Here is a 13,468-nt window from a genome sequence, read left to right as displayed (position 1 = left end):
TGCATGCTCAGTATGTCTGCACAAATACTAAGAAAGGTGACATCTGACCTGGTGTAGCCATAAGGCTTATTTACTCAGAACAGCTAGAATATATGCATAGCTTTTATTAAACACGTGGAAGTTGGCAAGGTGATGGGGAGGGGGCAATGGCTGACAAATCTGGGTAATAAACACTCATGACCTGACTACACAAATGAGTAAAATCTGAACAATGAGGGCTGTCTGCTGAGTCCAGGCTGCCTTGGAGGCTCAGGGGTTTTGTATTGCACAAAACCACACAAAACGACACTGTTCTTCATCATTCTGTTCAATTTTCTCTTTTCCCCAAAGAAAGCAATAATTACAAAATACAGGACTCTTCAAAAATATTCTACATTAGCTTTTATTTTTCTATTATGGGCCCAGTTGGCCTAGTATGCCTTCAGCTGACTTCCACTTTATCAGCAGGGATTCTCATTTCCAGCTCGCACTATGCACTTTACAGTTTCTCAGTCAACTTTAAGTGAGGTGGATATGGTAGGGAATGAATGGTAGAGGGACAGAAATGAGAAACACTGAAGATCATACACACACTATACCATCTGTGGTATTTTGTCACATTACCCAAAAGCACAACTCCATACAGGAAAGAGTATAGAATGAAAACTGGCAAATTCTAAATTGATATCCATTATTTGGTACAACCTCACTCTAAGAATACAGGCTGATCACCGATTGACCTCAATTCCTTGATCTGCCCAGGAGGAGTACTGCTTTACTTGCTGCTACACAGCTAAGACCTATACACACTCAATGCTGTTACAAATACATTCAAAATGGATTAAGTGTTTAATATATAAATGCTGTCTGGGCCCCAAGTACTCAGAACTCCATGCTTTAGGAATCTGCTATGAGACCTGTCAGGTAGGCCAGGTTTTTTACAGCTTAAATTGCTGCAAAAATATTCACATGCCCAGAAAACATTTTGGAGTCTAGAAGAGAGATTCAAGAAGGCAACTGTATAAGATTTTACTATTTTATTTGTGATTTGTACTCATCAAATCTTTTTATGCTCCCACTCAGCATATGGATCAAAAGAAAATCACCTGTTCCTGAGCCAGTAATTTAGGCTGACAGAATGACACCCAGGATGATCACACTAGAGAAACTGAGGCACAGCACAGTTCAATAACCTGCTGAGGGTCCAGATTAGGAATTCACTTAATTTGAATCCCAATTTATAATTCCTATCTATGTCCTCTCACCTCATTAATTAAATCTGTGGCTCTCTTTTCCTACTAGACAATTCATCTTGATTCTAGGTTTACATGAGTACTCCAAACTTCTCCTTTCTAAATCAATTTCCAGTTGAGACTTTAAGGCACTTCTGTATGCATTCAGCTCTGAAATAAAGTGAACGCTGACCTAGGATGGCTATGAGTCCGTAGAGCTGGCTGCCGATCAATCACTTTGTGTGAAGTTCTAACGCTGGGCATATTTGTGTTGAATTATGATAATGAAAGTGGTTTCCTCTATAGCTTTTTCCTTGTCACTAAGCCAGTAATTAATTGCCTGATCCTATAGTCTGAACTAGTTGTAAATTCCTACCAACCATAGTTATTCCTATTAATGCTTTTTCATTTAGTGTCTTGCTTTCTCAGCATCCACCTAAATGAGATCATCGGAGACTCCAGAGTCAAAATGCAATAAGATGCTGGTCTCCACAGTTCACCTCTACTTTATTACAAGCTTTTAACAAGATTCTTGGCATAGCTGGAAGAAAAGAAGCTGCTCCAGTGCTGTAATAGGAAAGTGTACCTCTTCACTGAGCTTTGTGTGCTCTATCCCTGAGAACAAAGACCAGGACTACTTTAAAAAGAGAAGATACCTAGTACCCCAGAGTTGGAACTACTGGAAAAATAAGTCAGAAATTTATACTTTTTGCTTATAAAAGATTTTCATCACCTTCCTCGAGGTAATTTCATCAATTTCTCATGTGGTCACACATAGCAGTGTTTGTTATAAAATGATCTCATGACAACAGTGAAAGAAGAACATCCCACTGACACTTAGTCATAATTTTACCAACTGTCCACCCTGCTTCTAGGCAAAAGGCTGTCATTTGTCCATTCAGGGATAACACTGAGACACAGCAGGGTCAATCTATTGACTCAGGTATGATATAACAAGACAAGTTCCACGTAGGAATAAGGAGGCAGCCTGCCATAAAGCTAATGACGATATGCAAAAATAATTGTTCCTCTCTGTTCTCAGTTTCTTCCTGTGTAGAATGATGAAGGCCCGCCCTTCTAAAGTTGATGAGTGTACTTTGAAGACTACATGTTTGGTCAGTGGCTACCCAGATTCTTTGAAAGGTGGCAAAAGCAAGGTGGATTTTATTTAGAGCAGGGAAGTTAAGGGCTGGAGGCCAGCCAGCGTGTAGCCACAGAGACAGACGGTCCAATCTACCGCGTGGTGGCTCACCAAATGGTGACGAGGGGATAAAAGGAGACACGAATAACACAGAAACAGGAGTTGAACGTTAAATATTGTCTGGGAATCAATTTGGCCTTTCCTTCACCAAAACACTTAAAAATACACTGTGCTCACTGCCTCCTCAGCCTCCCCGTTCCATATTCCCACTAACTCACTGCATTGGATATCCACTTCCACTAGTACCAAGATTGTATTTTTTTTGAGGTTTACCAGAGATCCAACTCCTGCCTTCTCCTCATTCTGCTCAAGCCTTCTGCAATCTGACTCTGATCTATGGGCCCTTGTTCTTTGCTACATCCTCTCCGAATTTTCCTGCTTTAGGTCACTTAGCTGTGTGGGCCTTTTCCCAATTTGCAGACTCTACCACTACAATCTCATACATTCCCACAGTTTGAACTAAATCAAGTTTATGAGAGGACTAGGTAAACTTGACCTCCCTTCTGAGTACCGAACTCACATTTTTGTCTGGTTACAGGCTTTCTCTTTACTTGGCTATCTCATGGGCATGCTCCACAGAGAGCTCATCTTTCTGGCTTTTCTGATTCATAGTTCAGTTAATGGCATCACCATCCGCCTGGGGTTGCTCCTCCGTGAAATCTTAGCACAGTGCCCTCATCCTACATCCAGCCACGCACCAGACATGGTCGACGGCCTGCCTCAGCTCTTTCACTGCCTGTCTCTTCTTTTCCATGGTCCTATTTCAGGATCTCTTTATTATTTACCTGGATAATTGCAATAGTATAATGACTGGCTTCCCTGCTTCCGATTCTTCCGGACTCTTCCACTGCAGTTTACTTCCAAAATCATTAATCTTATGTCATCTTTCTGTTTAAAAATCCTTAATGGCTTCCCACAAAACACAAAATAAAGCCTAACCTCTTAAAGCTCATCAATCAAAGCCTCTAAATTTGGTCCCAAATCTTTCCATGGTTCAATTTTCCACTATTCTCTCCATGCACTGTATTCACCCCTAAGAATCGTGTGAAAGGGACACTAGAGGCCCTTTTTTATTGGCCCTGAGGTAAGTGTTAACAATGACTTCTTTCATTCATTAATCTTTATTTATCTTTACATCTCCACACCACTGTGAACCTTTATTATACGTCTTGTTTAAAAGTTATTTATGCCTTTGTCTTTCCCACTGGAATATATGCTCTTTGAGGGCAAGGTTTTTGTCTTATTCATATGTATTTCTGTATTCTGTTAAATGTGATATAACAGAGATATCACAATGTTTTATACAGTAAATGTTTGCTGAAAGGTCAAGAAATATTTATTGAATGCCCATTATGTACACATGGTGCGGTGGATAAGATGTTGCACTGCCAGTGCAGGGGGCCTGGGTTCTAACCCTGGTCAGGGAGCTAGATCCCACATGCATGCCACAACTAAGAGTTTGCATGCCACAATTAAGGAGCCTGCTAGCCGCAACTAAGGAGCCCGCCTGCCACAACTAAGACCTGGTGTAAATAAATAAATAAATAAATAAATAAATAAGATCAGAGAAGAAAATTCACAGAGCTGGATTCTTTAAGAAAATAGAGGTGTTTTCTAGGTACATGAGAAGAAGAGTGGTAAAATAAATAGCTACCATTTACTGAATGCTTACTTTGTGTCAAATGAGGCTCTGAGCACTATATACATCTCTATGTACATACTGACTCTTGTGATTTTTCACAATGGCTTTAAGAAGAATGAAGTTTTTTCTCCATTTTACAGATAAAGACACTAGGCTTAGAAAAGGCAAGTAACTGGGCCAAGGTAACACAGCTAATAAGCTGCTAAAGCACAAATTTAAAGCTCAGTATCAAATGATCCCAAATCTCCAATTCCTTAGCTTTTTCAATGAAAAGACATTATGACATCATTTTTAAACAAAATAAAACCTGCCTATAATCCTCACCACTCTAAATTTAGAAATTATTTGCATATTATGGTCATAGTATTTGGTATTCTGCTATATTAATGTGACATTTTACAAAAAATGTTTTCCATGATTTTATACAGTCTTCATGATGACCATTTTTAATGGCTGCAAACATTCCATTGGGATGATATACCATAATTACATTGTTTCCTTAATATCAGGCACTTTGTTTCCAATTTTTGGCAGTGCTAAAATTCTGAGGGATTGTAACATTAGTAGCTTTCTCTCATAATTTTAAGGAAAGATGTTTATGACTTTGAAGGAATGAGAAAGAAAATATCCAAGTGCAGAGCCTATTAAAAATATGCTCAGGCTAGTGCCTAATATTAATGAAGAATAATAGAGAGTGACAAAAGAATGTTGAGAAGTAATTTTCCATTATTGTTAACAACAATAATGCAGTTTTATTATATTTTATATATACTTCATAGTTTACAAAAGCAGTTTCACTACATAAACACATACACATATAATAATCTTACAAGGTAGGAAGGGCGGTGAAAATCAAGGGAGATTACATGACTTGTTTGGGAATACACAATGATAGATTCAGAATTTGGACTCATGTCAGCTGACTACTTTTAGTTGAAGACTGATACAATTCAGATATCACACTGAATGAAAAACAGAATAAAGCTATGAACTGAACTGTGTCTTCCCAAGATTCATATGTTAAAGCCCCAACCCCCAGTGTGACATATTCTCTCCCCCACCCTCCCAAGCCCTGACATAAGGACACAGAAAGAAGGTGGCTGTCTATAAGCCAGGAATAGAATCCTCCTTTCCAGTCTCCAGAACTGGGAGGAAATAAATTTCTGTTGTTCCTAAAGCCATCCAGTCTATGGTATTTTGTTATGGCAGCCCAAGCAGACTAAGACCTTGTTACTGAGAAGTGGGGCACTGCTGTAACCAATACCCAAAAATGTAGAAGTGGGTTTGGAATTGGGTAGCAGCTGGAAGAGTTTTAAGATTCATAATAGAAAAAGCCTAGATACTTATGAACAGACTGTTGCTAGAAATATGGACATTAAGGGTGATTCTGGTGAGGTCTCGGAAACGAGGAACATATTATTAGAAAATAGAAAAAAAGGTGAGATTTCTAATAAAATGGCAAAGAACCTGGCTAAACTGTGTTCCAGTATTTTGCGAAAGGTAGAACTAGTGAGCAATGAAATTGGATATTTAGCTGAGAGACTTCTAAATAAAGGGTTAAAGGAACGACTTGATTCCTTTTGGCTGCTTATAGTGAAGTGCAAAGGGAGAAAGAACTGAAAATTGTTAAGCAAAAACGAACCAGGGCTTGAAGATTTAGAAAACTCTCAACCTACTCACAGATTGGGAAGGCCGGGAGGAACCTGCTCAGTGCCTCAGGGGTAGGCTGCCCTGGCAGAGTCATGTGGGCGGGGCCCCTACAAAGAGCCAAAGGATCAGGGTGCCCAGCAGAGCCACAGCGGTGATGCTATTATCTCAGTGGGCCTGGAGGGCAGAGTACTGAGACAAAGAGGATTATTCTTGAGCCTTAATATCTAACAGAATTTGCCTTGCAAGGTTTTGGACTTGCTTGGGACCCATCATCCTTTCCTTCCTTCTGATTTCTCCCTTTTAGAATGGGATTGTGTGTCCTATCCTTGTCCGCCACTGTATTTTGGAAGCACATAACTTGACTAGTTTCACAGGTTTACAGTTGGAAAGGAAATTTGTCTCAGGATTTAACAGACCTTGAATTTCACACATATCTCATTTAGATAATATTTAGATGAGACTTTGGACTTTAGACTTCAGAGTTGATGCTAGAATGAGTTAAGACCTTTGGGGCTGTTGGGATGGACTGAACATATTTTGCATGTTTAAGAACATGAATTTTGGGGGACCAGGAGCAAAATGCTATGGACTGAATTGTGAACCCCCCAATTCATATGTTGACATGTTAACCCCCAATGTTACTATATTTAGAGGTAGGGCCTACAAAGAGGTAATTAGGGTTAAATGAGATCACAAGGGTGGGGCCTTGATATGGATTAGTGTCCTTATAAGAAGAGACACTAGACAGCCCCCACCCCTTCAGCCATGTAGGGACTTAGGAAGAAGGCAGCCACCTGCAAGGCAGAAAGAGAGCCCTGACTAGAAACTAAATCAGCTGGAAACTTGACCTTGGACTTTCCAGCATTCGGAACTGTGAGAAAATAAGTTTATGTTGTTTAAGCCATCCAGTCTTAGTATTTTGTTACGGCTAAGACAACACCCAAAGTTAAGATCTTAGTACTCTATCACTGCAGTGGACTTGTTATTTAAGGGATAGTATCCTTTGATTTTCAAATTGTTAAATTCTAGCACCAACTTCCTTTTGTAACATTTGAAAAGACCTTTCAGTCTCTTCAACAGACATAGAGAAGAGACTTGTGGTTGTGGAGTTGGCAGGGGGTGTGGGGTGTGGGATGTGGGTAGGGGGAGGGAGGGAGGGAGGGGCTGGGAGTTTGGGGTTACTAGATGCAAACTATTACATATAGAATGGATGGACAACAAAGTCCTACTGTATAGCACAGGGAACTATATTCAATGTCCTGGGATAAATCATAATGGAAAAGAATATTAAAAAAGAATGTATATATATGTATAACTGAGTCACCTTGTTGTACAGCAGAAATTAACACAACGTTGTAGATCAACTATACTTCAATTAAAACAAAAAGAGAGAGAGAAAGACAGTCATACCTGTTAAGCTACTCTAAATTCCATTAGTACGGAAAGGGATATTTTAAGAAGACAAACAGTAAAAAGTTGTTTGTGTGAGCCAACTGCTGGTCTTTTTTGCTTATCTCTGCAAAGGTAGGGTTCACAGTGTGCTAGTAGTTTATTCCTTTAAGGTTGTACTATCAACTGGATCCTTCTACAAATGCCTAGAGGGTCTTCAAGGAGACATTTATAGTCACCATTTAGGGCAAAACATCCTTTCCCAAACCTGCCAAGAACCCTCAGTATATAACCACTTGCCACCTGTTCTTTGGAGATTGCTTTTGCATCATTACAAGCAAAGAAATCGATACCAAACCATTGATTTGGGAAAGAGACAAGACTGCACAGCAATAAATACATAAAGTTAGTCAAGCCCTACTTCTTAGTTGTTTTGAACAACAGATAGCTCAATGTCCCTTTCTGAAATAGATACTCATCTTGCTTGCACTGGCGATCTTGTAGCAATACAGGCCCAAGATAGATGAGGCCCCATAACTCCAACTGGTATAACAGCTCTTGAATGCTACACAGTATCTCAAAATTCCTTTTTAGACTCAACAGTAACGTATTAACTCGAATCTAGATCCTCTCTCTGCAGTTTACCCCTCAGTTTAATTTAAAAAGTGTGCGCTGGGGCACAGGGTCACTCTGCGAGTGTCACCAGAGGGTGAAGTGGCTTAGGTGCTGCAAATGCAGGGAGCAGCCAGCTGAAGGTCTGGTGCAAAAATATATTCTGTCTTGACAGACAGGCAAGACCAATCGTTTACCTTATCCATTAATTTACTAAGACACCATCTGGTCTTTCTAAGTCAAATTAACACGTACAAGTCCTTTAGATATGTTAATTAGTTTTGAACCAGTGAACAGAATCAGTAAAAAGGGACTATGGGAAGGGAGAACACTACCTTAAGTTTACACAGAGCTTTATGTTTTTAGAAACTCTTTCACATGCATTATCTTACTTGATCCTAACCTCAGTCCCACAAAGTAGATGGATCATTGTTGTAAACATCTGAAAGAGGAGGAAACTGAGGCTCAAAAGATTGTTGTTCTCCTAAAATAATCTAGGGAAGAAGCTAAGGGATAGTGAAATAAGTGAATACCTATCAGGGGCATTTTGTTCTCTTTTAGCCAAACGGCCCCATAAGATGGGTATCATTATTATTCCTTTCTAAAGCTGAGGAAACTGAGACTTAGAATAGCAACTTATAACAGGGCTACTAAGTGGCAGAGTCAGGATTTGAACCCAGATCTTTTGGACTTCAAAGTCCATGCTTTATTTATTACATTGATGAAGCCTATGGCTTACTGTTACAGTGAATGTAATTGCTCAAGAATTCTTGATTTTAAGAGTTTTAGCGTTCTTAAAGAAGTGTGTTGTCTGGTATGGGTGATATACATTTAAGAAGTTAATATGTGACATAACAGACAAAGTGTAGGCTATGGAGTCAGAGAGATCTGTGTTTAAATCCTAGCTCTACTGCTAGCTGTGTGACCCTAAGCTTTATTCTCCTCATCTGTCAAATGGATAAAAAGATCTTAACCCCATGAAGTTGATGTGAAGATTAAATTATATGACACTAAAAAGTTCCTGGTACATCAACAAATATTGGTTACCTTCCTCTACAAAAATGTTTCTCCAGGGCTTCCCTGGTGGCGCAGTGGTTGAGAGTCCGCCTGCCGATGCAGGGGACACGGGTTTGTGCCCCGGTCCGGGAAGATCCCACATGCCACGGAGCGGCTGGGCCCGTGAGCCATGGCCGCTGAGCCTGCGCGTCTGGAGCCGGTGCTCCACAATGGGAGAGGCCACAAAAGGGAGGCCTGAGAACCAAAAAAAAAAAAAAAAAAAAAAAAAAAAAAGCTTCTCCAGGAAGCAGAGGAGTTAGAAAGTAGGGATAGAAAAGGGTCTCTTATTTGCTAGAGGATAAAGACAGAAGTATAGAATGGAAGGCACATAACAGACCTCATTTGTACAGGAAATCTTTGCAAACAGTCACAGCTCAAGTATTACCTACTTCAAGAAGAATTCTCTGGCATCGAGAGTCTGGGTTAAGGTCCTTATAAGCTCCCGCAGAATTCTGTTTACTTCTATCTTAGCATTCAGTATACTGTGTTATGTCTGTCGCTTACATATCTGTTTTCTCCTCTAGATAATAAGTTAACCTCTCTTTTATCACAATATCTGGTGTAAGGTAGATGCTCAGTAAGTTTTTGCTGATTGGAGGAATGAAGAAAAATAAAATAAAACCAGACCCATCTCAATAACAGTGTGTCAGAGAAGATTAAAATCAGATTTATAAAATTTTCTTACCTTGACTGCATAGTTATTAAGTGGATCTTTTGCATATGAAGCTGTGTAGTAAACTGCATCGCCTGCCTCACAACATGGCTTGTCACTGGTTAGCCTGAAGTCTGACCAGCTGTCCACCCCAAAACGGAGCTGGTCTTTCTGTCCAGCCATGAAGAGGTCTTCACATTTAATAGCCAGTTTCTTCAAGGCATCTGTATGAAGGCTTCGGATTTTACCCACCACTTCTTCACGATTCTCAAGTCCTCGATAAAGTGCTTGTCTCTGTGGCTTCTGGATACTCCGGCCCTGTCTACAAGAGGGACCACGCCGGCTGGACAGGGACTCTGTGCTATTGGAAAATCTATCCTTAATACTGAGAGTGGTTAAGCTGGAGATGCTGTTTGCTGCTGAGGGCACAGGTCTCTCCTTGTGCAAAGGTCTCTCCAAGGAGTCATAAGACTCAATGTCCAGTCCCTTGAGTTCATAACTGATTGAAGAGCCAGCACTGCTGGCATCCCAGTTGGGGTCGATATCATAGGTGGGATTAGCCATGACACAAAGAGTAGTTTCCAGGGATTTTTGGAGGTCTTTGGAGATTGGCTCTGTATTGGCTCTTATGATCATTTTCTTTGGCAGTGGGGGTGGTGTAGGTTGAGAAGCATTAGGTGCTTCTTGGTCTGTTTTCCCACCAAAGGCAATGGCATCATCCAAAGCTCCCTTAGGCTGCCGTGGATGCTTGGGAGGTATCATGGCTGCTCTAGATTGCCCTGTATTGTTTTAAAATAAAGAAAGAAAGGGAAAAGAAAGAATAAGTAAAGTTTTCATTCTTGTTACATAATTGAAACTTAAGCAGAAATAAGGGAGGTGGCCACGAGAATATAAGAAGTCAATGCTTTAATCCAAAAATGGTAAAAGAAAACAAAGAACAAATAGCTTAATTTAAAGGTAAGAGTTCAAGACTTGATGGAAGCAACAAATGTGAACAATGTCTCTGTACTTCTTTGCCATAGGAACAGGGCAATGGGCTTTGTTTTCAAGAAGGAATTCATATTCTCCATTCCTGGCCCCAAGAGTGCTGTATTCACCACTCTAGAGCACTAACGAGTGACAGACACTCAAATAACTGTACTGTGACAGAACAGAGGTGACAGTATTTGTGCATAAAAAAAAATTACTTCGGAGCATTATTAAAAACAATTGGGATTAGCAAATGAGACTGCTAGACTGGTGCTCAGAAGATACTATTCTATTCTTTTAACTTTGTTCCAAAGTTACATTGTATTGTATAGAGCACTTGTCATTCTCCATCCAATACATATGAATACAATTTCATAAACCATATTATTTCACTTCACTACAGAGATGGATTCCAGCACCACTTAAACTGGTCTATGTATAAGATCCCTGAGATTGTGGTAAGGGGAACCATGTATATGAGCAGTCAACTGCTGTTTCAAACATCATTCACAAACTCTTACATGATTCTGTTTTATTTTGGGGGACATATAAACTGTGATTTGAGGGATGCTACTTTTGAAATCTCTTACAAGCCCTAGTTACAGGACCAGTCATCTTTGTTTCCTTTCTAGAATTTATGCTTAGAAGAAGATAAAACGCATAAGTATGTGATCAATGACACCTTCAGGACTTATTGTATAATGGGGAAGGAGCATTATTTTTTTAAAGACAGAGAAATATACCATGAAAGTTTAATAAAAGCTATTAAAATCAGTAATGTTACTAAAATGAAATCTCCACTCAATATTTCAGAGTTAGAGCATAATGCTCTGTTATGGGTGGAATTATGTCCTCTCTCCCAAAATATACTGAAGTCCTAACCTCTGGTACCTGTGAATGTGATCTTATTTGGAAATAGAATCTTTGTAGAGGTAATCAAGTTAAGATGAGGTCATTAGGGTGGGCCTCAATCCAATATGGCTGGTGTCCTTATAAGAAGGGGAAAATGTGATATAAAGACAGACACACAGGGAGAACACCATGTGATGACAGAGGCAGAGACTGGAGTAATGCAGTTGCAAGCCAGGGATGCTAAGGATTGATGGCCACCATCAGATGCTAGGAAGAAATAAGGAAGGATTCTACCTAGAATCTCAGAGGGAACGTGACCTTGCTAACACCTTAATTCTCCTCCAAGCTGCCAGAACTACAGGAGAATAAATTTCTCTTGTTTTAAGGCACCCACTTTGTGGTACTTTGTTATAGAAGCTGTAGGAAACTATGCTACTACTGATGGTTAGACAGAACAGAAGGCATCAGATGGTCTTGAGGATGATAATGAATAAAGATCGTGGCTTGTTTTATTAAAAATCATGTCCTTGTAGCAATGCCAAGGGGAAGCACCATACAAACTGTGATTGTAACAACAGTATACTCCATTTCCCACATATGCAACTCTCTTCAAGAACACCCAAGAGTTTACACAAACTATGACAATATATAAGCACACCTAAGGATGCCCTTTCTCCATCAATGGCATGTAGCAATATTCTTTTTTTTTTTGGCAGTACACGGGCCTCTCACTGTTGTGGCCTCTCTGATTGCGGAGCACAGGCTCCGGACGCGCAGGCTCAGCGGCCATGGCTCACGGGCCCAGCCACTCCGCGGCATGTGGGATCCTCCCGGACCTGGGCACAAACCCGTGTCCCCTGCATCGGCAGGCGGACTCTCAACCACTGTGCCACCAGGGAAGCCCAGCAATATTCTTTTACAAGGAACAGAGCTACATTACATATAAATAAGAAATATGAATATATAGACAGCATGAGAATGAGACAGAGAAAGAGTATGAGAATGCTAAACTCTAAGAGGGCCAGGACTTTTGTTTTACTAATTGCTGTACCCTCTATGTCAAAAATCAGGGCCTGTATTTAATTGATGCTCAATAAATATTTCTTGAATGACTAAAGGAATAAATATTTAGGGCTAAAAGAGGCAAAACTGTATAGGTACCTGTAACAAGTAAAGATACTGAATTAATAATTTACAAAATCCCCACAAAGAAAAGTCCAGGACCATATGGCTTCATTGATGAATTCTACCAAACATTTAAAGAAGTATTAAAACCAATCATTCACCAACTCTTCCAAAAAATATAAAGGGAGGGAACACTTACCAACTTGAAACCTATGAAAGGCCAATATTACCTATATATCAAAACAAGAGAAAGACATTACAAGAAAACTATAGACGAATATCCCTTATTACTAGGCACAAAAATCCTCACAAAATACTAGCAAACTGAATCCAGCAACATATGAAAAGGATTACACATCACAACAAATTTGGATTTATCCCAGGAATGCAAGGTTGGTTTAACATCTGAAAATCAATCAATGTAATACACCATGTAAACAAAATAAAGAGTGAAAAAACCTCACATGGTCAGCTCAACAGATGCGGAAAAAGCATTTCAGCAAATCCAATACTTTTCATAATAAAAACACTGAACAAACTGAGAAAAGAAGGGATCATCCTCATCCTGATAAAGGTCACCTATGAAAAACCAAGAGCTAAATTATACTTAACGGCAAAAGACTCGATTTTTCCCCATGAAGATCAGGAACAAGACAATGATTTCCATTCTTGTCACTTCTAGTCTACATTGTACTGGAGACCTAGCCAGGGAAATCATGAAAGGAAAAGAAATAAGAACATGCAGATTGGAAAAGAGGTAAAATTATCTCTATTCACAGGTGACATAATCTTGTATATAGGAAAGGCTAAGGAATCCACAAAAAAACTATTAGAACTAATATACCAGTTCAGCAAGATTGCAGGATATAAGATCAATATAAAAAATCAATTGTAACCTAAACAGACATTTCTCCAAAGAAGATGTACAGATGGCCAGCAAACACATGAAAAGATGCTCAATATCACTAACCATTAGAGAAAAGCAAATCAAAAGTACAATGAGGTATCACCTCACACTGGTCAGAATGGCCATCATCAAAAAATCTAGAAACAATAAGTGGAGAGCGTGTAGAGAAAAGGGAACCCTCCTGAACTGTTGGTGGGAATGT

At 39.6% G+C, this 13,468-nt stretch overlaps 1 protein-coding gene across 8 annotated transcripts in view; it reads right to left on the bottom strand.

Moving 5' to 3' along the window:
* Positions 1-13,468, bottom strand: part of PEAK1 (pseudopodium enriched atypical kinase 1) — a 296,325-nt gene that overhangs the window by 10,061 nt on the left and 272,796 nt on the right. For all 8 annotated transcript variants that reach the window (XM_029236367.1, XM_029236369.1, XM_029236366.1 and 5 more), the window contains one exon: positions 9,447-10,192. In XM_029236367.1, coding sequence (XP_029092200.1) covers positions 9,447-10,192 — 746 coding nt within the window. The remainder of the gene's footprint in view (positions 1-9,446; positions 10,193-13,468) is intronic.

This window comes from Monodon monoceros, unplaced genomic scaffold (assembly GCF_005190385.1).
Source record: "Monodon monoceros isolate NGI ecotype Baffin Bay Population unplaced genomic scaffold, NGI_Narwhal_1 Super_Scaffold_21, whole genome shotgun sequence".
Lineage (NCBI taxonomy): Eukaryota > Metazoa > Chordata > Mammalia > Artiodactyla > Monodontidae > Monodon > Monodon monoceros.
Note: the sequence above shows the minus strand (reverse complement) of the source record. Positions and strands in the feature narration are given on the sequence as shown.